The sequence below is a fragment of the Prionailurus bengalensis genome, chromosome B1 (assembly GCF_016509475.1).
Source record: "Prionailurus bengalensis isolate Pbe53 chromosome B1, Fcat_Pben_1.1_paternal_pri, whole genome shotgun sequence".
Lineage (NCBI taxonomy): Eukaryota > Metazoa > Chordata > Mammalia > Carnivora > Felidae > Prionailurus > Prionailurus bengalensis.
Genome location: NC_057344.1, coordinates 140808943 through 140834001, shown reverse-complemented (window position 1 = coordinate 140834001; position 25059 = coordinate 140808943). Strand labels below are relative to the sequence as shown.

General features: G+C 37.0%; 1 protein-coding gene across 1 annotated transcript in view; it reads right to left on the bottom strand.

Moving 5' to 3' along the window:
• ANTXR2 (ANTXR cell adhesion molecule 2) overlaps positions 1–25059 on the bottom strand; it is a 155896-nt gene that overhangs the window by 121068 nt on the left and 9769 nt on the right. Inside the window, exons 4-7 of the mRNA XM_043572387.1 lie at positions 14222–14303; positions 13659–13766; positions 13454–13522; positions 12626–12706 (exon numbers count right to left, since the gene is read on the bottom strand). Coding sequence (XP_043428322.1) covers positions 12626–12706; positions 13454–13522; positions 13659–13766; positions 14222–14303 — 340 coding nt within the window. The remainder of the gene's footprint in view (positions 1–12625; positions 12707–13453; positions 13523–13658; positions 13767–14221; positions 14304–25059) is intronic.

Genomic DNA, 25059 nt, shown 5'->3' with positions numbered 1-25059 from the left:
CAACTTCAGCTCAGGTCATGATCTCACAGTTCGTGGATGTGAGCCCCGAGTTAGGCTGTGTGCTGACAGCTCAGAGCCTGGAGCCTGCTTTGGATTCTGTGTCTCCCTCTTTCTGCCTCTTCCCCCACTCTCTCTCTCAAAAATAAACATTAAAAAGAATTTTAAATGTATTTGTCTTGAATGCTTTCTTTTAAATGTATGATAAAAAGTCTGCCATGCATTATGATAATAAAGTCAAAACCTAAATATTTCCCCTCTTCCAAGTTGTTTGGGGTAAAACTCCAAGTGGAACAATAGCATTCACTCTTACAAACTGTCATTATTTTTTTGTTGCTAACTGGTTGTATATAATTTTAATTCACTATCTGCACAATTCTGATAATCAAAATTTCTCATTAGTTCCGTGTACACTGTAAATACTAATTTCATGGAATTTCTCTATTGGGCAAGGGAGGGGGAGAGAATAGATAAGGTTATTTATGCCTCCCTCTGGGTTGGTTGTTGGTTAGCAGTAAGACCAGATGCAGCCTTAGGAGTCAGCTCTGACCTTGTGCCTGCTGGCCTCTCTGAGATTATAGATGTTTGGCAGAAGATCAAAGTAGATCCCTTTGTGCTGTCGCTTCTCTGCAGAGCTACTTGAATGAAGTACCAGAATGGTGTTTCACCCTGACTACTCCAGGCATGTTCCAAATTAATTTGGATTGAATCTACATCTAATGTCATGTGGTCCGGTTGCAGGATTTCACGGTAGGCCAAATTTACATATAAAGTAACAAGCGGCAGAGATGTATCCTGAAGCCAGAACCGGCAATATTTGTGGGAGTACGGGTAAGGACAACTGCTAAGTCAGACACAACTCTTTCAAGAATCTCATTGGTTACAAAGCGATTTCTTATCTTGTTTGTCTTTAAAGTTGCAATCAGTTCTTTATACGTATGGAATAATAATCAGGTAAAATGACAGCATTATTGAGGAACCATCTACAACAGAAATAACCAGACAGCATCATATTTTATCTCTTCTTTCTTAGATATTTTAAGAAGCATATTAAACCATGTAATGAGATCTTATAAATTCCTCAACATATTTACATCATGAACACAGGCTATAATTATAGATAGGGGGCATGGAAGAAGTAGTGAAAGCCATATTATGGCCTGAAAAAAATGCATACAATGTATATAGTCGTGGCCTTTTTCTTCTGGCCTTTACGATAAAATGGGATCAATTAGTGGAGAACCCTGGTTGAGATATACCCAAGATAAAATTTAGCAGAAATTAGTTAAGATGGGGAAATGAAGTCAGAGTATGACTTAGGACATACCATGTCTCTCAAGTTTATGTTGAAATATCTAGGTTTAATGATTTGAGAATCAAGCATTCAGTTAAAAAAAAGAAAAATTTCCCACAACTAAGATAAACCAAAACAGATTTTAACATCTGTACTTTTTCCAATTTCTAAATGGCAATAGAAAGGTTATAATATTGGAAAATAGAATAGAGCCCGTTCCAGAAGAAACTAGGTAAGCATTTCTCTAATGAATGATAATGCCATATATTCAAAACCAATCTAATATAAAAAGCAGATAGCACAATATATTAAAAATAGCAGCTGCTCAATTAATGTTTATTGAGTTAATTGAAGAGTACCTGTAAAACTTTCTAATAAAAAGCATGAGCATTTTGACTATAAGACAAATAAATGAAGTGTGTAACACTGAACAGTTAAGCATATAAAAAAATACAGAGCTTAATTATGTGCTACTTGAATTAATCAAATCACATCTTCAGTCACACACATGAAGAGAAAGCTTATTTGCATAGTACAAATTTTGGTAATCAATCGCACCCATAAAGCAGCAAACCAAATGGAAAAAAAATAAGAAACAATAAAACAACACGAAAAGAAACATGAATTTAATATACATATCTTCTTTTTTTAATGTTTATTTATTTATTTTGAGAGAGAGTACAAGCAGGGGAAGAGCAGAAGGAAAGGGAGAGAGACAGGGAGAAAGAATCCCAAGAAGGCTCCCGGCTGCCAGCCCAGAGCCTGAACAGGACTTGAACTCACGAACTGTGCGATTATGACCTGAGCCAAAACCAAGAGACAGCCTCAACCAACGGAGCCACCCAGTGCCCCTAATATACGTTATTTTGTTAAGAAAAGAAGGTTAATTCTAGATAGGATATGTGAAAAGAGAAATAAATAAATAAATCCCACTGAATGGTTTCCTTTGTGATCTCATTTTTAAAGGTCTATTCGAAATATTAGAGATTTTCCCCCAAAAATAGAATATTGCATTTATTGCATTATACTTAAATTCAACTGCTACCCAAACATCTATAACATTTTTTAAACGTCATTAAAAATTAAAAATATTCATCCTAGCAATAAATTTTAACACTGACTTTGGGTATATAACATCATCTACAGTAGAACATTATAGATAATTTACAGGCATCCAAGGTATATCTTTAACAGATAGAAACCGCGAATTTCCATGACATACAACATGTCAGAAAATATCTGTAAGGATAAGAATAAGTCTAAAAAAGCAAGCATTTTTTTTTTTTCCTTACTCAGGGAGTAGTTTTAAACACAATAGGAGTTCATCCTAATATGAAGGATTCCAAGCTTCTATCTCATAAGGAAAAATCACTGAACAGCATTATTCCAAAGGTCCCAACAAAATGAAGCCTTAGTAATTAACCATATATTTGCATAAAATAAGCAGCTAAAACAATTGTAAGGATGTTTTCACAGTCTTTTCTTGTTTGCTTTTTAGCTTTCAGTGTTCAGATGATCTTTATTTTCTCTCTGGCTGCCAAACATCCCTAACAAATATATTTTTCTTTACGAGGTGATACATCAATGAAAAACAATTATAATTTGTAATCATAGGGCACCTGGCTGGCTCAGTCAGGAGAGCATGTGACTCTTGATCTCAGGGTTGCAGGTTTGAGCCCCACATTGGGTGTAGAGTTTACTTAAAAATAATAAAATCTGGGTGGCTGGGTGCCTAGGTGGCCCAGTCAGTTAATCATCTGACTTCGGCTCAAGTCATGATCTCATGGTTCATGAGTTTGGGCCCCACATAGGGCTCTCTGCAGTCAGTGCAAAGCCTGCTTCAGATCTTCTGTCCCCTTCTCTCCCTGCTCCTGCCCTGCTTGTTCTTGCTCTCTCTCAAAACAAATAAACGAACTTTAAAAAAATAATAATAAAGTCTTGGGGCGCCTGGGTGGCTCAGTCGGTTAAGTGTCCAAATCTTGATTTTGGCTCAGGTCACACTTTCACAGTTTGTGGGTTCCAGTCCTGCCTCAGGCTCAGGGCTGACAGGGCAGAGTCAGCTTGGGATTCTCTCTCTCCCTCTCTGCCCCTCCCCTGCTCACACACTTCACTCTTTCTCTCTCAAAATAAATAAGTAAACTTAAAAAAAATAATAATAAAATCTTTTAAAAAAAGTAATTTGTAATCACATGTTTTGGTTGAGTTCATTTCTAAAAAGTGCTTGAAGCTTCAAAATACCAGTTGCTCAATACAGCTCATTCTGCACTGGCCCATTGCTAAAAATGGATTCTCTCTTCCTTCCAAGTAAGCGAGTTGTATAAGCACAAGTGACAAATTTTTAAACAAACTTTTACTCTAAGAAATCTAAGGAAGAATGTGAGTTATAATCATTGCCTTTTACTCTTCTCAGCTCCAAACATAACAGATGAATCGTTCTGATTATACTGTTGGTGAAAATAATGCCCATATCACAAACTGTGAAACAAAACCCCCAAATGACATTTAGGTCCTCTGCACCTCACAACTACAATTTTCAAAAATGATTCATATTAGCAAGTCTTCCTTTCTTGCTACAACATAGAAATCTGCCAAAAATAGTTGTGATTTGAAACAAAAGCTTATCATCTTTTTTTTTTTTTTTTTAGTCAACACAAACTCAGAATAATCATTTAGTGCTTTCTTAAAGGATGAAGAATCTCCATAAAAAGCACACTGAAGTGGGGCGCCTGGGTGGCGCAGTCGGTTAAGCGTCCGACTTCAGCCAGGTCACGATCTCGCGGTCCGTGAGTTCGAGCCCCGCGTCGGGCTCTGGGCTGATGGCTCAGAGCCTGGAGCCTGTTTCAGATTCTGTGTCTCCCTCTCTCTCTGCCCCTCCCCTGTTCATGCTCTGTCTCTCTCTGTCCCAAAAATAAATAAAACGTTGAAAAAAAAATTAAAAAAAAAAGCACACTGAAGTTATGGATAAAGTTATAACAAATGAACTATTTGTTTCAGAATCTAAAGAAATTGAGTTCCAGCAAGTTTTTCACTCTGATACATATATTATTTCATATTAGTCCTATTTGCCCACTCTCTTGTTTTCTTAACTAAAACATGAAATCCATCTGTCATTCTAAGTCTATATTTGTCCTACTTGATTTTTTAAAATCCATAGTGGCAAATAAAATATTTCCCTATGTAACAAGAATAGTAAAAAAAAAAAAAAGCCTTATCAACTCTTCTATTTAGTTTTACATTCAAACAAACATGCCTCAAAGCAGTCAACTCAGAAAAGTCAAGGGTACCATACCTATCCTTGTAACCCAACTCCATAAACGTGTGTTAAACATAGTTAGTTTAAAAAAAATGCTTCCAAATAAATTGAGAATTATTATATTTGGGTAAAAATAAGATATAACTCAGAAATCATGCATTTATCTATTATAATTCATATTGGTGGTACATTTAATTCATAAATCTTAATCACTGTAGCCTCCTTTTCAATGTCCTTCTACTTGATTGAATTTGTTTTCAAGAAAAGGTAAGCCTCCAAAGGTCATCTTTTGTAGCCCAACAGATTGATGTTAAAAAACAACCTTCAGGCACTTGAGTTTGGCTATGTAATGCTATGGCTAGTTTAGTTTTCTCACAAAATATCACAAAGCTGTATTTATTCAAAGTAGGTTTGATTTTCTTAAACTATAGTCCCAACCACATAAAGAAAAAGAATAATATTGTTATCAAGTAAAATTATCATGCAAATGCAAACAGAGCATTGGACTATAGACATCAAGATAAGATTACGAAATTTCAGTACATAAAATGAATAACTTAAAACAAATTTTCTATTTGTATTTTTTAGTTAATTAACATCTGGAAGGAATGAAGTGTCTAATTTTTTTTTTTAATTTTTTTTTCAACGTTTATTTATTTTTGGGACAGAGAGAGACAGAGCATGAACGGGGGAGGGGCAGAGAGAGAGGGAGACACAGAATCTGAAACAGGCTCCAGGCTCTGAGCCATCAGCCCAGAGCCTGACGCGGGGCTCGAACTCCCGGACCGCGAGATCGTGACCTGGCTGAAGTCGGACGCTTAACCGACTGCGCCACCCAGGCGCCCCTGAAGTGTCTAATTAGAATACACGTCAGAGATGCCTGGGTGACTCAGCCAGTTAAGCATTCCACTTGTGATCCTGGCTCAGGTCATCCATCATCTCAGGGTCATGAGATCAAACCCTGTGTCGGACTTCATGCTGAGCACAGAGCCTGCTTAATATTCTCTCTCTCTTCCTCTCTGTCCCTCTCCCCCACCTGCACTCTCTCTGTCTTGAATAGAATAGAATAGAATAGAATAGAATAGAATAGAAGAATAGATGTCAAAAATATTTAAAGGTATTTGAATATAGTGGACTATAATAGCTATTGATTTTTTTCCCCTACCCAGAACACTTTTTCACCCTTAACATGTCTATGAACAGTGTTTCCTTTCTAATGAGAAAGTGTTCTCCAGTCCATGTGGTCTGAGTGATGCTATGGATCATAATGCCTCCTCCTTCTCTGCCTTGCTGTCAATCTCTTATCACGGGGTAGGCATGATGCTCAGGCTGGTCCAAATATGTTGACAGGGATGAGCACTTGACTCAACTGAGTCACTCAGAGTCCTTATCTGGGACAGAGTATACTGATGCCCCAGAACAATAGCTCTCTCTTTCCAATATGCTTGGTAATTGAGGCCCATACAACCCTGAAACCTTTGGCAATTACCTTCATCAGACACTCATTTGAACAAGAAAAGTATGAGGCTAATAAAATCATGGGTAAATTTTACAAAGAGAGATCCTAAGAACATAGACCGATTCTCTGGATCCAATTGTACTTGAGGTAATTTCCTCCCTCTGCACCACCCAGTTATATCAGCCAATAACTTTTTTTTCCTCTTAAGGTAGTATGAATGTGGTTTTTGTAAACAAAGTCATAATACAGTGGAATATAAATAAGAAGATGAAATAAAAGTTATATGGAATCATGTTAATTCAAAATATTCTCTGGCAAAGAAAAAATCTGATTTTTTTAATCTTTAAATACACCATAACTATATTATAAAACTATGAAAATATGTTCAAAAAGCACTGATTTTATTTTCCAATCATTGATAAATATAAATTAACCAATAACTATTTACCCAGTGCTATATTAGGCACTAGACAAAAAAAAGGATTAGGAGGAAATACAGTCCCAACCTTCCTACCATTAATGTGGAAGATGTTATAATGAGACACTTCATCTATATTCAGTACTAAAGATTCTTGGATAAATAGAAGCCCAGAAGAAGCTGATTTATTGTGAGCCTCATATTATACTCAATCTTTTGTTAAAAAGAGCCCTAGAAACTGGTTTCCAATTTTGAGTAATCCTACCAGTTTGGAGGTTTTCCTGTGGATATATCTTTACAGTTAGCTCAGACTTTAGATTTTTTTCATCAAACCATGATTTTATAGAGATTTTCACAACTAAGCAGTCAACATTCGTAGCAGAACCTGCTAAAATCACTTAAACTGAGGTCTTATCAGAATGTTCATTAGGTACCTCTTCTATGAAAATGATTTGCCTGTAAAGAAAACAATTTTGCAGTGTCTTCTCATCTCATTAAAACATAATGTAGACACCTTTCTTAGAAACTTTTCAAAACAGCAACAATAGACATTACTGAGAAAAAACAATTTGGCTGCAAAGGTCAGATGAAGCTTACATTTCCAGTACTATGAATGAAGCTATTTTTTGAAATGTATATTGCACTTTTTCCCCCTTTATAAACAACCTATTACAGTTTTATTTAAATGTCCTACACGTATGAGTGATCATTTCCTTCCTATTTATGTTCCCATACTTCCCCGTTAGGTACTTAGGAACTCTGGCATTAGCTGCCATCACCTAGGATATAGTGTTCTTAATTCTTTTGGATCAGGGTTATTTATAAAACCAGTTTCACAACTGATTTATCTCTTCTGCTTAATACATTCTGAGGTACTCTATAAAAAAATTGTTGAAATAATTGCAAAGAGTATAACATCCCATGGCCTTGCTTTTAGGGGAAAAGAAAAGGAGAGAGGGGGTTTTCCACAGAGAATTTTTATTTTTATTCTTTCCATATTATTCACCAATCTGAGGTGTTATTTTATTTTGCCAAAGCACTGCATTATGAAACACTGAACCAGTACCCATGTGGTACTCACACGTCAGTCTGACCTACACTAGTTCGAACACTAGTTCAAAATTCATTTTCAAATCAAAGCCTGGTAATCACCTTTCCAAGAAACCAAAAATAATTGTTTAACATTCTAACATATTAAAGATAATCTAAAGAGGAAAACAGAAGAATTATGTCCTGTGTTTGTAGGCAACGGGAGGGGAGAAAACACAAGAGGAGGAACAATGACTCAAGTCTGAAGTTTTCTGACTTGAACATTTTGCTGGACCTCCACTTCCCAAAGGGACCTTCCCCACAGGGACTTCCCAGCCCAGTCCTACTTCTCTTCTGTCCCTCTGTCCAATTCCAGTGTGTTCTCTAGCACTCTGTGCCCCTCTGTAAAAACAGCTTTCACTCTCACTGCTTCCAGATGGGGGGCAAAATGCCCAAGTTATATTCGATTCCCCTCTGTCTTTTTCACCCCATATCCAGTCATCTCTCAGGTTCTATTAACTTTTAAGGTTTCCCAAATGTACCTTTTTATTTCCAGTTTCACTGCCATCACAATAATAACAGCAGTTAATGTTTTCCAGACCCATTAGAGACTGGCTCAGCAAGAGAAAACAATTTTATCCCTGGAGGTTCTGCCCCACCCTGTTCCTGACATGATTCTGACCAGGGCAGAGAGTTTATTACATGTTTTCCTTGTGGTCCTTGACCTAGTTTTATTGGGAAAGACCTAGAATCTCAGTACCTAAAATAAGCCCTAAGGAACTGTGGTCCACTGAAGATGGTTTTCCCCCCTTAACAACTAGGTTTCTACTTTGAATCACTAAATAGCACTACAAGTTCCCTGACAAGAACTGTGACTCTTTTCTGAATGCAGGGTCCTGAAATTCTACGTGACATTCTACCAAAAACAATTTTTTTGTCATGGGAATACTGAATCTCCTTTCCCAGTTGTTGGCTGGGTCCTAGCTCCATGGCCTGAAGATTCAGAACTAGGACACAGCCAAATATCTGACTTTGGTTAGCTACACCATCTAGAAATCCTTGTGCTTACGACCCACTTGCTAGATTTGATCCTCTCACATAGCAGTGTCATGCTCTTCTAAGACACTGATTATTTAGAATTCTAGCCATCTCTCTCAGTGGACTGTCCTGCAGAAAGATCAATAACCTATCCTATACGGTCCCAACTTCCTGCCATTCCTAGTTGCCTACCAAATGGTTTAAAACCCAACCCTTCTGAGTTAGATCATTCTTAATCATTGTGTCATTTTATTCACAAAACAACCCAATGAAATAGAATTGTCCCCATTTGACTTGATGAGAATTTTAGAAATCAGAGAGATTACACTTAGGAAGTACACCAGGCCACATAGCTAGACAGTGGCAGAGTCAGAACTCATACTCAGGTCTTCCTATTCCCAATCTCAGCACACCTTTCCATATTCCAAATTATCCTATCCATTACTGCAAGAATATTCTTCCTAAACGTTCTCAGCTATCATATCAATCCCATCCCCAAACTGCTCCTCCATCATTCCCCAATTACTTATGAAATAAGTGCCAATTCCCCATTCAAACACTTAAGAGTTTCCAGAATCTGGATCCAGCCTGATATCCTTCATATCCCTCCTAATCCAAGCCAGGCCACACACTGCCTCCTGTGCTTCAGCCACTCAGCCCAGGTTCTTTCTGAAGTTCTGTGTTCCTTGTTTCTAATTTACTCCAACTGTCAGAGCACAGTTCAAATTCCACCACCCAAAGTCTTCCATTACTTAACATATCCAAACTTATCCCACCCTTCTGTTAACTTTACTCTAGCCATATTGGCATCTTAACACAAATTGCATGATAGGATTCCTTTTTATCACCTAGAGTGACTCACTGAAGTTTCCCGCCTCCTTGTCTGCGCATTTTGCAATTCCTGCAAGGGGAAAACCATATTCCAAACCCCAAGTCGTCATTCTTCAAACTCCTTTAGAAACAGAGAGTTGGTCTTATTTAAGTTTATGTCCCTTCTTCTGAGCTTAACAGTGCCGTAAGCATGTTCGAGCTCAATAAATGAATGAATTCACATAATAAATTAGATAATGGGGGGGAAAAGAGGTGAACAAGAGGAAAGTTTTACCAGCATCTACTTGAGACAATAATGAATTTTAAACCTTAATATCCCTAATTAAGATTGGAGATTAAACCCATATTCCAAAAAATGTCACATATCACGTTTGCCTAAAAGTCTAAAAATTTTGAAATGATTCATTCCATTCCAAATTAAAACATTAAAATGATTTTCTGAATCAAGTAAATCTTAGAGAAGGTATTATATTGTTAACATGCAAAATGTTCACAACAAAGGCCTTTTTCAGTCCCTTGCTTTTGAAGTTACAGAAGACAGTACTGCTACAGAGCTTCTTTTTTTTTTTTTTTTTTTTTTTTTTTTAACTACAGGAAGGAAGGCTCCAAAATGAAACACCTATCCTTGCTGATCAAGAAGTGGATTTTAGACAAACGATGTCTTAACAAAACGTGATATACAATAAGGGACCAGACCATCTAGATCACTGGATTTTGGTGGGCAGGCGAGAGGGGATTGAGAAAGCAAGAAAAACACATTACATTTTTTCTCAAAGATTAACTTCAAAAAAATTCATTCATTGGCAATAAAGCCAGATGTATTTGAAGAACTTCTTGCAGGAAAAAGAAATTATCTCTCAATTTAACTAATATTTTGCCTTCAAAGTACCAGACATGTGGGGGCACGTGGGTGGCTCAGTTGGTTAAGCATCCAACTTTGGCTCAGATCATGATCTCGTGGTCTGGGAGTTCAAGCCCCCTGCCGGGCTCTGTGCTGGCAGCTCAGAGCCTGGAGCCTGCTTCAGATTCTGTGTCTCCCTCTCTCTCTGCCCCAGCCCCACTCGTACTCTGTCTCTTTCTCTCTCTCCCTCTCAAAAATGAATATTAAAAAAAAATCAAAGTACCAGACATCTGAAAGAGTTCAATTTTCTAACTTTTTACATTTGCTTAGCTTTGCATAAATACATTTCACAGCACAATTTTGTCTACTAGTTTGGTAAATCATAAAGAATAAAGAGATCGTCTCTTCTCTCTGCCCTTACCCTGAAATAGATACAGTATATTTGTTTTAAATACCAAATATAATTTTTTGAAGATAACATGGTACTTGGTCAGTATAAGGTGCAATTCAAATTTAAGGCAGAATTATAGCTTTTGTATATTATCAGAGATGAGGCAATCTCTGCCTTGAAGAGAGAGAAAGTGTTTGAATTGCCTTAAATTTCTGCAAAGTAAGCAAAAATCCCAACCTATCATCATGTTGATAAAAATCTCAACCATTAGTGAGATTAACTTTGGTTGTGATGACTCCATTTGTCCCCCTGTCAACTCTGCCATGTTACTGCCAGGCTTTCCCCAGAGGTTGGCTTCCCTGAGGAGAATTTACTCCTCCTTTAGTGACAAAATAGCTGAAGTGGAACTGTATTAAAATGAACGCTATACCCATCGGCCTCCACCAGATGAAACTCAAGAGGCTTTGTTTGCAATCTGTAGCTAAAATAACACAAGTCTTTCTAATTTCATGCTAACTCTTTCCACATAACTTACTCAAGCTAAAGTCCATCAAGAACTCCAGGCCAGAAAGACTGCAGTTAGAAATTCCATTCTAAAGTTTCTCCAATACAAATAAAATAAATGAAGTTAAACAAATAAAACAACAACTGTATCTTCTCTGGTTGTCAACTACTAATTTCCTACAGGAGAAATATGCAGTCATAGCCCATAAGCAAAGAGTTTTAAAAAACCAATTAGTCTTTTGAAGTGAACCTTTTTTATACAGAGAAAAAAATTCCAAATAAAATAATCCAGAGAGGTCTTCTCTCCTTTCCAGTATAATTATAAAAATAACTGCAAATTCCCAAGCACAATGAAATTCTATTTAAAACACAATCTGCTGGTTTGTTTATTTATAGGATCAAATTATCCTCCCTTTTGCATTGACCATGCATATTTCTGTATTTTAAAACAAATCACAGTTGCAGAGTATTTACCTTGAATCCAAGTATAAAAATATTTACTGTTTTTTACATTGCAATTTTTTCTAAATACTAAGCATAATTAAACTCCTAAAATAACAAAATCTCTGTTCCGTTCTGTATTTACATTCGGCCTGCCCACTAGAAGTACCGATACGTGATAGAACCAAATCATATTTTTTTCTTTGGAAAGTTCCATGAGTGAGGGGGTAAAAAAAAAACTCGCATGCTACTTAAAAACAAAATCAATCCATCTCACTCTGGTTGTGAAACACATGAATGATCTTTAAAGAGAAATTTTAAAAGCCAGAACGAAACATCCAAAGACACTGAGTTGTTTCCCCCCACCCCACCGCCCTTCAGTAAATACCTAAAGATTAAAGGAAAGGCTCTAGCTTAGAGACTATATATATTACTCGCTTCCATTTTAGGATGGTGTTTACCAAAATATCATAAATACTTAATAGCAACTGTTCCTAGTGCTTCTAGCAAAAGGCAGTAAAATGAAACATAAACCTCAGCAGTGAAAGCCTAGGAGTTTTGCTTCACATTTCATCATCCCACTTCCCATCATACTCTTTAGGGTAGCCTCGATTCTAACGATCACCAGAGACAGAGCAACTGAATTCCAAACAGAAATATTATGAGCTCCAGTGAAACTATTAATCATTAAAACGGAAAGAACAACAACAGCAGTCAAATACTCGGCCGCTGGGGCAAGGTGCCTGACAGCCACGAAACACTGTATTTGGAGGAGGGAGAAATCACACAAATTCCAATCCAAATTTTTATTTTATACTTCCTCCATAAATCCTATAAAACTTATCAAGACAGTGAGGAACTCCACGTTCAAAGGATATAAGGGTCTCAGGCTGTCTAAGATCTTAAACTTGAAATCACAAGCCCAGGCTCACCGAGTTCAACATCTAAGAATCAACACCAAATCTCGCAAACAAAATCTCAGATCTTCCGAATTATGCTGTGTTCACAGTACCAAACAAACTTCCTTTTTAACACAATGACTACCTGAACTGGACATCAAGATTACTGCCAACATTTGTAAAATGTATCTAAAATTATGAGCCTTTCTTACTCCCAGAAAAATACTCACAGAATTAATTATTCCTTTAAGAGCTTGAAATCCGCCTTTGACAGGGAAAACTTGTTCCTTGGAATCGGCGATTCTTTCCAGCTTTAGTAAAAGGAGGAACATTTAATTAACGGGTAGTTGAGACATACAAGATTTTATACACTTCATTATGTTTCAGTTATGTTCATCTGAAAAATTACACTACAGATTAATTCACCGGGGTAGCCTGTCAGGAATTGAAGGAGACGGCACCAGTGTCATTCTAAATGTATCACAATGAAATGAATCAGCCACAGCCCCTTTACATTGGCCCCAAGTTTGAATCTCAAAGCAGTGCAGAGCTCTGCTAGCTGTAAATGCCATGAGACACAGGAGTCCTATGTCACATTCAACCAAAAGTTTAAATGCAAAGTCATCTTGGTGAGCAGAAAAAAAAATTAATAATAAACCCTCAAAACTTAATTAAAAAATTTTGTTTTCCCAAATCCCTGCACTCCTAAGAGTCAAGTTTTCAATCAAACTAAAATACCTCTATAAGACTGTCATAATAATCCTGTCAGTTGAGTTCAAGAAGGAGCATTCATGTTATTTTAATCCAAATGTATATCCTACAATATTAGTTCCTTCAAATCAAATGAATCGTCATGAAATTTAGAGTTTTGTTTTCAGTAATGAAACCTATCAAAACTAGACATGACTGATGCAGCTTTCAAGACATAGGGCCACCTTATAGAAAACCTTTGGCAAATGGTTAGCATCACAGTAAGTCATCAGTGAAAAAAATTTGATAAGCTATCCTTAGGACAATTATGTAATTTAGATTAAAGTTTGCAGATCTGTTGTACTCACTTGAGCTTGTTCAAAGTCCAGGACACCAACACAATAAACTCTAGCGCCAAATGACCTGGATATCTTTGCCTATGGAGAGAGAGAAAGACAGAGAAAGACAGAGGGAGAGAGACAGAGGTGAATTATCCAAATATCAGGCTATCCATACAGAGACACACAGCAAAATACACTGGGGCATAAAGAACAGGTTCAGTTCAATACTCACCTCTCTCTCTGCATATGATGGCACCAGACCGTCCAACTTGCCATCTGTCAGAGCAATTATGATACTGGAGGTTTTTAAGCCTCCTGCTTTCTGAATTTGTTCATTTGCCTGAAAATGAAGAATAATTATCCAACTAAGAATTTTAACTTTTAACCAGTATGCTCCATCAAGCTGAATTTAGGAGTCTGACAAAATCAAAATATTATAGACTGACTTTTAAAACAGGGTATTTTGGGTTAACTATTTTATTTGAAATGTGCATATATTCACAGTATAGAGTAGTTACTATTGGGTTTAAAGGAGATAAATTTTAAGCTTTGATTGACTAGTCTGAATGTAATCACACAGAAGATGAAAAATTCCTTAAAAAGCAAAATGCCATCCAAAGTTTTCTTATCACCATGGTAAGTCAATCTCATCCTTAGAATAACAAAAGCATGTTTAAAAACTTTTAAAGATAAACATGTAATGGGGCCTTTGAGTTTTACTAGAGAGTTACAGTTTATTGTATTACAGAATAAGAAAACATTCTCCCCTATGCTTATAAATGTAAAAGAACTTACTAGCTTTAGTCCCTCGTGGATGTATGTTTCTCCTACTGGACTAACATGTTTTAAATCCTCCAAGCCTTTACTAATCTTGCCCCTGAAAAATAATGCATTATAACATCAAACAAAAGAAAAATGAGCAAAGATCACAATAAGCACTTATCAAAAAACATGGCAGTATTACAACTCAGGTTTCTTCAGTAAGAGGAAAGAACATGGACCTTGAGGACAGATAACTTCTCATACTTTTCGCTATTTTAGTTAAGTATTTAATAGCATTTATATTTTAACTACAAAAAGTAAAAGTACTGATGATGTGAAACATCTTGAAAAATCTAGAGATATTCTAGGCATTTTTGAACTGAGAACAGATAACTTCTATTGTATTTTTTACTAAATGTTAAAACAGTTTCCTTCATCCAAAATAAACAAGGACTGAGTAGGTCAGCTGAGGTGAAAAAAGCCTTTCTGAAGCACTTAACCACTTCCCTACACGTTGAAAATTTTCTTTGTTATTTGCAAATTTCCAAGGCACATTACTTAATCCTTAACTTATAGAAATCAACCTTCTCCATTTTTGTTTCCAGAGTCAAATATCTCAGAATCTAGTCATTTTTGTAATATCTCACCCATCCGAACACTGGACAGCTCATTGTCTTGAATACGGCAGGTAGTAATACATATTTGATGAACAAATGAAAGAATAAATGGGTAGATGGGTGGATGGGTAGATGGATGGATGGATGGATGATAATGGATTCTTGCAAGAGGCAGTATAAATGAAAAAGATGAAAAACTATAGAAGAATCTTTTCCATCATGACTAATTAGTGTTCCAATGTGGTATGTCTAAATGAAGTATGACTACACTATTAAGAGCTATTTTATGTGTATTAAGTAAGAGAAGGCTCCTTTTTCAGGGTTTTTTAAATACAGGTTCCAAAGACCCCTTGAAAAATAAAGAAATTGTAAGAGTCATATGAGATAAATATAACAACTTTACAAAAACAATCTGAGATAAACTTAAAATTTCATTTAAAAATTTTAAGTTTAAAAGACCAGAAGAGAGATCTTAACATATTGTTTTCGAAATTTTAGTTTTTAAAAAGAAGCGAAGAAAAATACCTTTCTAAACAGAAGAGCCTTGCAATGGTAAACTGAAGTATAATACTTTTTTTTTAATTTTTTTTCTTTAATGTTTGTTTTTGAGAGAGAGAGAGAGAGAGAGAGAGAGACAGAGAGAGATGGGGGGTAGGGACAGAGATAGGGAGACACAGAATCCAAAGCAGGCTCCAGGCTCTGAGCTGTCAGCACAGATCCCGACACGGGGCTCAAAACCACAGACCATGAGAACATGACCTGAGCTGAAGTCAGACGCCTAACCGACGGAGCCAGCCAGGCACCCCTGAAATGTAATACTTTAAATAAAACATGAAGAGCACCTGCACTACTAAGAATGATAGATGAAAAATTAATTATAAAAAGTGAATTATCTGAACATCAAGGAACTACTGGAGTCATACATAAATGTGTGTGTGTGTGTAATACACTATTTAAACATGTCAGAAATAGTAAAAAAAAAAAAAAAAAAACCTTATGCAGCAATGTTGTATGTCAAATACTTGAAATAAATGAACCATTTACCAGAGCTTCAATCATGTTTTAAAAGTAACTTCTTGATTATATGTTGATATGGCAATGAAAATTATTATCAGACAAGTTTTCCATCTCAAGAAATGTTCCAAAAACACAAGACAACTTTCAAAGTTTGATCTTAATCTTCTTCCTTCCTGATTCAGTCATCTCTTCCTACCATCTCTGTCTCTCTTAATACCTGGTTTAAAATCACCCTATTCTGGGGGCGCCTGGGTGGCTCAGTCGGTTAAGCGGCCGACTTCAGCTCAGGTCATGGTCTCGCGGTCCGTGAGATCGAGCCCCGCGTTGAGCCCCGTGCTGACAGCTCAGAGCCTGGAGCCAGTTTCAGATTCTGTGTCTCCCTCTCTCTGCCCCTCCCCCATTCATGCTCTGTCTCTCTCTGTCTCAAAAATAAATGAACATTAAAAAAAAAATTTTTTTTAATAAAATAAAATAAAATCAGCCTATTCTGAACCTATCTTTAATTTAATCACACTCTTTCTTGTAAGGTACCGCAAATAGACCCTTGTTCAACTTTTACTTTAAAGAATACTTTGGCTCTCAAAAACATTCTACTTCGAAATAATGTAACTAATTTAATTTAACTGAATCTCATATTTTAACTTCTCAACTAGAATGCAAGTTTACAGTGGGCTATCACTGTGTCTATCATTTATAATGTACCCCCTTACTCTGCACTTACTGCTTATTATAATGCCTTTTTTTTTAATTTTTTTTTTAACGTTTATTTATTTTTGAGACAGAGAGAGACAGAGCATGAATGGGGGAGGGTCAGAGACAGGGAGACACAGAATCCGAAACAGGCTCCAGGCTCTGAGCTGTCAGCACAGAGCCCGACGCGGGGCTCGAACTCACGGACCGTGAGATCATGACCTGAGCCGAAGTCGGCCGCTTAACCGACTGAGCCACCCAGGGGCCCCTATAATGCCTTTTACAAAGTAAGTGTTCAATAAGTGTTTCAACCTGTCCTAGGAAAAAGATTTCTAATTCCACAGATGATGGAGTAAATCACATAATTTATAAGCTTGTTTTACCTAAATATTTATGTTTAGTGTCTACAGAAACAACTTGAAGCTGATGCTGTCTCAATGCGGACAAAAACCAACTATTTGATGCTTCCCAGAAATGAGTGGTAGCATGGCCTCAAGCATTGTTTGCTACCAAAAAGGAAATGAAAAAGAAAACTGAAATTTAAGTTTACACAGATTCTGCAAGGTAAAAATCACCCTCTCCATTCAGCTTAGATTCACTTCACCTTTTAATTACTTCTAAGCACCAGACACCAGACAACAGCAGCAGACAACCCTAAGTTAAATGCACTTGCCCAGTGTGGAATTCACAGCTTTTTTGGAAGGGATGTCTCAGCTAGCTCATTTCATTAGAAGTAGAGTGCCCCTGGCTTTTCTATCCATACCCACACATGATACCATAACATTCTACATAGCACTGAATTCCATCATTCCTTTTGCAGCCGCACTGTCCCTAGAGGAAAAGCGTTTCTTGCCCACAGTCAACATCAACACACATGAGCCCTGGTCTTATCTCCTTCCAGTGTAACCACACAGTCTGTCGGCCTCTACTGCATCAACAAGTATCACTTTAGGGGGAAGGAAAGCTAAAACAAGACAGGGCAGATCTCAGGGCTTCAAAAAATCCCAAGCCACTAAAAAGAAGTTCTAAATTTGTCTATTCGTAAACAGCTAATTTAGGGGAAAGCAAATGATGTTGAAGGTTAAAAACAGGACTCATTCATCTACACTAAGACTTGAAGAAGACTCTTTAAAAAAAAAAGGCAAGTGAGGAATGATAAAAACAAAAAAATATTTACACATTACAAAGCTCAAATCCCACAGCATCTTAGATCATCCTCACCAAGTTTGGTTTTAACTTTAGGTCTTCAACTACAGGAAGAGAGATACCAAAACTACTTTGGTATTTGTTGTGAAGCGGTAGTCAAGGGCACTGCTATCATAACACATAATGTCCCCTATAAGGTCTCGAGGCAGAAGTTTCTTGTCATCCCTGAGTAATCGCTACATACTTCCTCCATTCTGCTAACTACAACTACGTGAACTGTTTCTTGCCATGATTATTGGGAAGCCCACGGTAAATTTCTTACTCATTCACAGAATTCTGCTACGCTCCTATGATTAACCTATTGCTACATCCTCTTTCGCAAGATCTTAACTTTTCTTTTCTTTAAGTTGTTATCTTTCTGCAATGTTATTATGTTCAGTGACGCCTCAAATATTTTTTGGAAAGAGACTTGAGACAAGTAAAATGGGACATTAAAGCTCGATTTTTTTTGTTGAGAATCAGGGGGCCAAAATGTATAATCAACTCTTTCTTTTTTATGTTGTAATTATACTGATTAGAGAGAGAAAGAGAGAGAGGGACAGGGAAGAAAGGCAAAAACACACGGACTCATTTTTTAAATCTATAAAATAACACTTTCCACTCTGTTAGTATCTTTCAAATTTCTCTGCTGAGTAGGGAAAGGAAGAGATAAAAGGGAAGGGAAAGGACAAAAAGACATGAGAAGGAAAGGAAACACAGCAACTACAGCTGCCATATAATGTGCTACATCAATGGCTTTTCCCCACGCATAGAACACTTTGGATTTTGAAAAGTGTTCAAGATGTCATAACTAAACATAAATATATATTGTAAATAGGGGCATAATAAAATGGTTGGCAGAGAATTCTAACTTGCCCAACTAACACAATTGAGGCACTTTTTTTTTTTATTTTAAGTAACTTTTACCTGTGACTAAGGACATTAGGTTTATACAGTATATCTGTATGGTAATTGAACTTTTCAGATTTCTTTTTTTTTTTTAATTTTTTTTTTCAACGTTTATTTATTTTTTGGGACAGAGAGAGACAGAGCATGAACGGGGGAGGGTCAGAGAGAGAGGGAGACACAGAATCGGAAACAGGCTCCAGGCTCTGAGCCATCAGCCCAGAGCCCGACGCGGGGCTCGAACTCACGGACCGCGAGATCGTGACCTGGCTGATGTCGGACGCTTAACCGACTGCGCCACCCAGGCGCCCCTGAACTTTTCAGATTTCAAAGCTCTTTCCAGATTTTAGTCAATCTATATCCCCCTGCTGAGCACCCACCGCAAGTGAAGACTGAATCTATGTGGTGATATGAGAAGGGCTCACAAATAGTCCACACACATCTCTACAGATGCACCTTAGTTCTCCACCGTGGCTGTACCCTGGAATCAATGATGGGCTTAAAAAAAATCTCTTCAGGGCTCTAACAGAAGAGATTCTAATTTACTTGTTTTGTGAAAGATTCAGGTATTTTTTAGGGGTGCCTGGGTGGCGCAGTCGGTTAAGCGTCCGACTTCAGCCAGGTCACGATCTCGCGGTCCGTGAGTTCGAGCCCCGCGTCAGGCTCTGGGCTGATGGCTCGGAGCCTGGAGCCTGTTTCCGATTCTGTGTCTCCCTCTCTCTCTGCCTCTCCCCCGTTCATGCTCTGTCTCTCTCTGTCCCAAAAATAAATAAACGTTGAAAAAAAAATTTAAAAAAAAAGATTCAGGTTTTTAGAAACTCCCCAGAGCATTCTCATGTGCAGCCAGAATTAAGAACTTCTAATCTAAACTAATTTAAAAACCTTTGCATGTTATTGGAATGCTCTTTTCCTTAACTATTTTGCCAGTCAGTCCTCTACTGAAGGGGCTGGGGGGTACCTAGGATAATCTTTTAAATTGTACAATATACTTTCTCAGATGGTACAGCTTACAGCCAGAGATAATACAGATTAATTCCAAGCCCTATCTTGTTTCTTCATCTGTAAAATAGAGGTGAAAATATCTACCCCATGGGGCCATTGTGAGGATTCAGTGGCACATAAGTACTGAGTAAGCTGTAGCTACTATTGTCGTTAAGTTGATATTAGTCATTTCCCGTGTTAGTAGGATTTTGTTCACCCAGTCTACTTTCTCCTTGATTCTAAGGAGAGCTCACCCAGCAAACTGAGAGTTGAACATTTTGATATAGAAACCAGAAAGGAGGAAAAGGAAAAAAAAGAGAGGAAAGAGTTATAGTGAACTCCTGGAAAGAAGTTAAATGGGAAGCTATGTTAATGACGTAGGAAGACTCAAGGATTAGAGCAAATTAAAAATGAACTGCAAGTCTGGTTCTGCAACTAACGAGCTATATAATACCAGCAGTTATTTAATCTCCTGGAGCTCAGTTTCCATATCCATAAAATGTAAATAATAATGCCTGCTCCAGTTAGGTTTTCATTCGTTCATTTTATACGTATTTATTGGGTGTCCACTATGATATTTACAACATAATGTTATTTGGCACCTTTGAGCATTCGAAAGGAAGTAAGTGACTGGTCAGAGAGGGTATTAGGAGAGAGACAGGAGAAAGAAAGTGACTAGCACCCAAAACAAATCCTCTTCATTATAGTTTCTCATTTTCATTGCTATGTTACTCTTCTGGAAAACCTATCATATAATGCATATGTATATGTGTTTGGTACAAAGTGAGTGCTATGTAGACATTAGTTATTATTCTCTTATCACATAATGTGTCAGGGATGGAGTGGGGTCATCCACAAGCCAACCCTCAATTCTTTCATTATGCCACTCTGCATCAAATAATGAATGTAGCATACAGGTCAAGCAATGGGGCCTTGGCCTCAGTTCCTAGCCCCAATGCCTCTTAGTCTTGCAACATTGGGTAAGTTATGTAACCTCTCTAGTCTTCCATTTCTCCCACCTGAAAAATGGGGGTGAGGGTAGTACTTACATAGTAGAGTTGTTATAAAAATTAAAGATACTATTATATGTAAAACACTTAGTATACTGCATGGCACATAAGTATTCAATTATCAATACCAACTTTATGTCTATTCACTGTACTATCTCTTTATCCATAAAAGAGAACATAAGCTTGAATTATCAGCTTTGTTAGTCATGGTTTATAAGCCTCATTTGAGAACTATCCCTTTAATCGTCCCTGATAAAACACACCATTTTAAAACTGTACATTAAATCACACGAACTACAAATCATATGCATAAGGTTCACTATGGCTCTTGAGTAAACAGTCAAATACCAACAATCTCAAAATGTTCTTCTTTTACTGCACAAACTTTTAAGATATTTTTTTAAATTTTCAGTCATTTCTAATTAATAAAACTTCCATCCTCATGTTGTATTAGAAAGTATTTCTGCATATTGTTAATTATTAAGTCCTTGAGAGTTTAAATTTAATAATACCATACAAAATCATGGAGATAAAGCAGAATGTTCCAATCTATTCTAACATAATTCAAGAAGGACATAATGGTAATATTAAAATAACAAAAGGGAATGTATTAATGTTGTTAATAAATATTTTAATATATAGAAAACAACAAAAGGAATGAGAGGAAAAGGGTAATAATAAATAATAAAAGTAAAGGACACTTGGCATTTAAAATTACTGAGATGGATTATGGGTCATACTAGAATCTGAAGACTAGCACCAAAATCACCTATCTCATTTGTTATTTTGGTTATATACAAGTTTTATATTTTTTTCTCTAACTTAACATATTTATTTCAGAAGAGATTCATCTTGGAATTTCATTATTACTTTTTATAAAATCCCTAGTAGATAATCTCCAAATATGACCTCTGTCAATTCCTTCCCACTCATGTATGCCCATTCTTCCATCAAGAGATGACATTTATCTCCTCTCCCCTTGAATCTGGTCTACTCCTGCTACTGTTTGGCAATAGAATAAGGTAGAAGTGATGTTGTTGGACATCTAAGTCCAACCTTTAAGAAAACCAGGGATTTTGTTTCCTTCATCTTGTAATGTTTGCTCTTGGAATGCTCTCTCTTGGAACCCAGTTATCATGCTGTTAGAAACTATGCCACATTCAGAGGTCCCATGGAGGAGAATCAAGTTATTCCATTAAACAGCTCTAGCTGAGCTCCAGAATCAACAACCAGCCTCAAACACAAACAAACCAGCCTCTGTGACTACAGCACCAGGTAATACCACATGGGGCAGAGAAACCTCCCAGCCAAGCCCTCAAACCACAGAATCGTTAATGGTAATAAAATTGTTCTTATTTAAGCCCCTAAGTTTTGGGGTGTTTTGTCATGAATCAAAAGAGAAATTGGTACCAGAAGTGTCATATTTCATCTGTGTGGATATTCCCAATTCTTTGATTAGGGCTCAACTCTAAGGGGAACTGTATCTTTGTGGCTTTCAGCTCCATCCTCTGGGCTTTGGTCTTACTTTCTGAGTCATTCTTTTTTGCAAGTAGACCACGTGTGATTCCTTCCTGCCCATATAAAATTGAAGCCCAGAAGTCTCTCATTTTGAAATCTCTATCTCTTTTAATCCAAGTTGAAAAAAAGCCCTTTAAAAATTTTATGATTGGGGTGCCTGGGTGGCTCAGTTGGTTAAGCGTCTGACTTCAGTTCAGGGCATGATCTCATGGTTTCTGTGCTGACAGCTCAGAGCCTGGAGCCTGCTTCAGATTCTGTGTCTCCCTCTCTCTCTGCCCCTCCCCCCACTCATACTCTGTCTCCATCTCTCTGAAAAATAACACTAAAAAAAAAAATTAAAAATTTTAGGAGATCCCCATGTATCAAATTATGTACATTTTCTATTTTGCACATTACCACCAAAGGACAATGGTCCTTTCTGCTCAACCTCCAATTTAACAATTTTGCTCACTGCCCTTCCAGTTTTCACTATCAATCTCTTCAAGGTCATTTGGCACCTACCTCAGTCACATTTCCATTTTGGCCATAATCAACTACACTAAAATTAGTGGTGTAAAAAACATAATTTCTTATTCCTCATAATCCTGTGCATTGAATGGGCAGTTCCTAAGTTTCACACATTGTCAGCTAGGAAGTAGGAATGGCTAGAAGAGTTGAAATGCTTCACTCACATGGTTGGCAAGTCAGAACTGGTGCTGGCTATTGCGTAGCTCAGCTAGGACTGTTGATCATTCTCTTCTCCACATGGCTAGGTTGGATTTCCTCTTACGATGGTGGTCTTGGGGTAATCAAAGTTTTTACATGACAGCTGGCTACTAGGAGTACAAGAAAGGAAACTCCCATGCCTTATTAAGGCTTAGTTCCATGTTTTCATGGGCTGAACTCTATTGGTTTAAGTCAGCCATAGGCCCACACCAGATTTTTAAACTTTATATTTAAATGAATTTATAAACTTAAATATATGTAATTTAATTATGTATTTAAATATGTGTGTGTGTGTGTGTGTATATATATATATATATATATGTTTGTATGTGTTCTTTACTTAATTAAATGGAAGCCACAGAACAATCCGCCACAAAAGCTACAAAGCTTCATATACTTATGCTACCAAATGCCAATTTAGATAAGTGCATGTGCATAAATGTTATAAATATTTGTATCATACGTCAATTCTGTTTGTCTTCAAGAGATTATTAGCCAGGAACATTAATTCTTGAAATAAATAGTAACTGCAAACAAAATGTAGCGATGCAGTAACTTTGTGATGATCAGCCAATTACATAGAATTATACAGTTTTTTTAATGTTTATTTATTTTGAGAGAGAGAGAGAGCATGCTTTCAAGCAGAGAGAGAGGGAGAGAGAGAGAATCCCAAGCAGACTCCACGCTCTGTACAGAGCCCAACGTGGGGCTCTATCCCACGACCCCAGGATCATGACCTTAGCCAAAATCAAGAGATGAACATTCAAGCTACTGAGTCACCCAGGTGCCCCAATTAAATGTTTTCTAGAAGGTAAAATTTAGCAGATTGAGTAGAATATGAAACACTGTTCTCAACGTGTTATTTTACATCTCTACAAATTACCAATAATTTACAATCCACTTAGCACTTTAGTCCTTAGTACTCTACCCGAGCTATTGCATATAAGGCACTTAGCAAAATCTCTGACACATAGTAAGTGCTCAATAAACTCCATCTACTACTTTTACTGCCTCCTTCCATTAATAAAACATGATACTGGGGCGCCTGGGTGGCTCAGTCAGTTAAGCCTCTGACTTCAGCTCAGGTCATGATCTCACGGTTCATGAGTTCGAGCCCCGCATCAGGCTCTGTGCTGACAGCTCAGGGCCTGGAGCCTGCTTCGAATTCTGTGTCTCCCATTCTCTCTGCCCCTCCCCTGCTCATGCTTGGTCTGTCTCTGTCTCTCAAAAAATAAACATTAAAAAAATAATAATAACAAAACACGATATTAACCAAGCTGATAAAATTAGAAAAAAATAATGAAGGAAAATCTGTTCATTCACTGAAATATACCCACTTTATTTAATCATGTTATTATATACTACTATACTACCTACTGCATGAAGGATGAACTGCAAAAAAGTAATTGCTCTCTACTAGCTCCTCAACTTAAAAAATGTTTAAAGGTTACAAAGCAGGGAAGGAGTTATCTTCTAAGCACAAACATTGCTAATGCATTCTAATATCTTAGGAACTAACAGGTTTAGCTAACTTTATTGTACTTTATATAAAAACTTGCTCATAGTTGATTTAGCATGTCACTCTAAGACCAACATATGCCAATGTCTCCATGGCCCAAAGTCCAAACCAAAGAATCCAAGGTAACAGTCCTGGACTCAAAACTATCTGCTTACAAGATGCTCTGCACAATCTGTTTTTTGTGAAAAACATTCCCTCCAATTTAGTCTACACTTACTAATGTATGCTACATGGTTCACACCTGAAGTCCATACTCGCTGCAGTTTGTGTATATTTTTATGCCATTTCACTATGCTTTACTGAGGCATGAGAAATTGACCTCTACATTTAACCGCTTCAGTATGCGGGTTTGTCTCCCAGATCTGAGTAACAATGTATTTAATTTTCTAGAATATAAAGCAGAGGTAGGACTGCACTGAAAGTAACTATTAGCACATCCATGACTAGAATCTGAGCTGCTATCTTGCCCAGACCTCTCAGGATTAGTACAATGTCTGGCCAAAAGTTACTTTTGTAAGCAGAAGTAATTACTTCCCTAATATAATTAGCAACAACCAAAAAATTATAGTCACTTCTCACCTAATGCATGACAGATAAACTGCAAAAAAGTTTGTAAGAGAACAGAGTAAATTTGGAGGATGAATGCGTCTTTGAATTATGACACATTCTGACTAATTGTGAGATGTGGGGAAGAGGGAACATAGAAATTCTGAGGCAATGCAG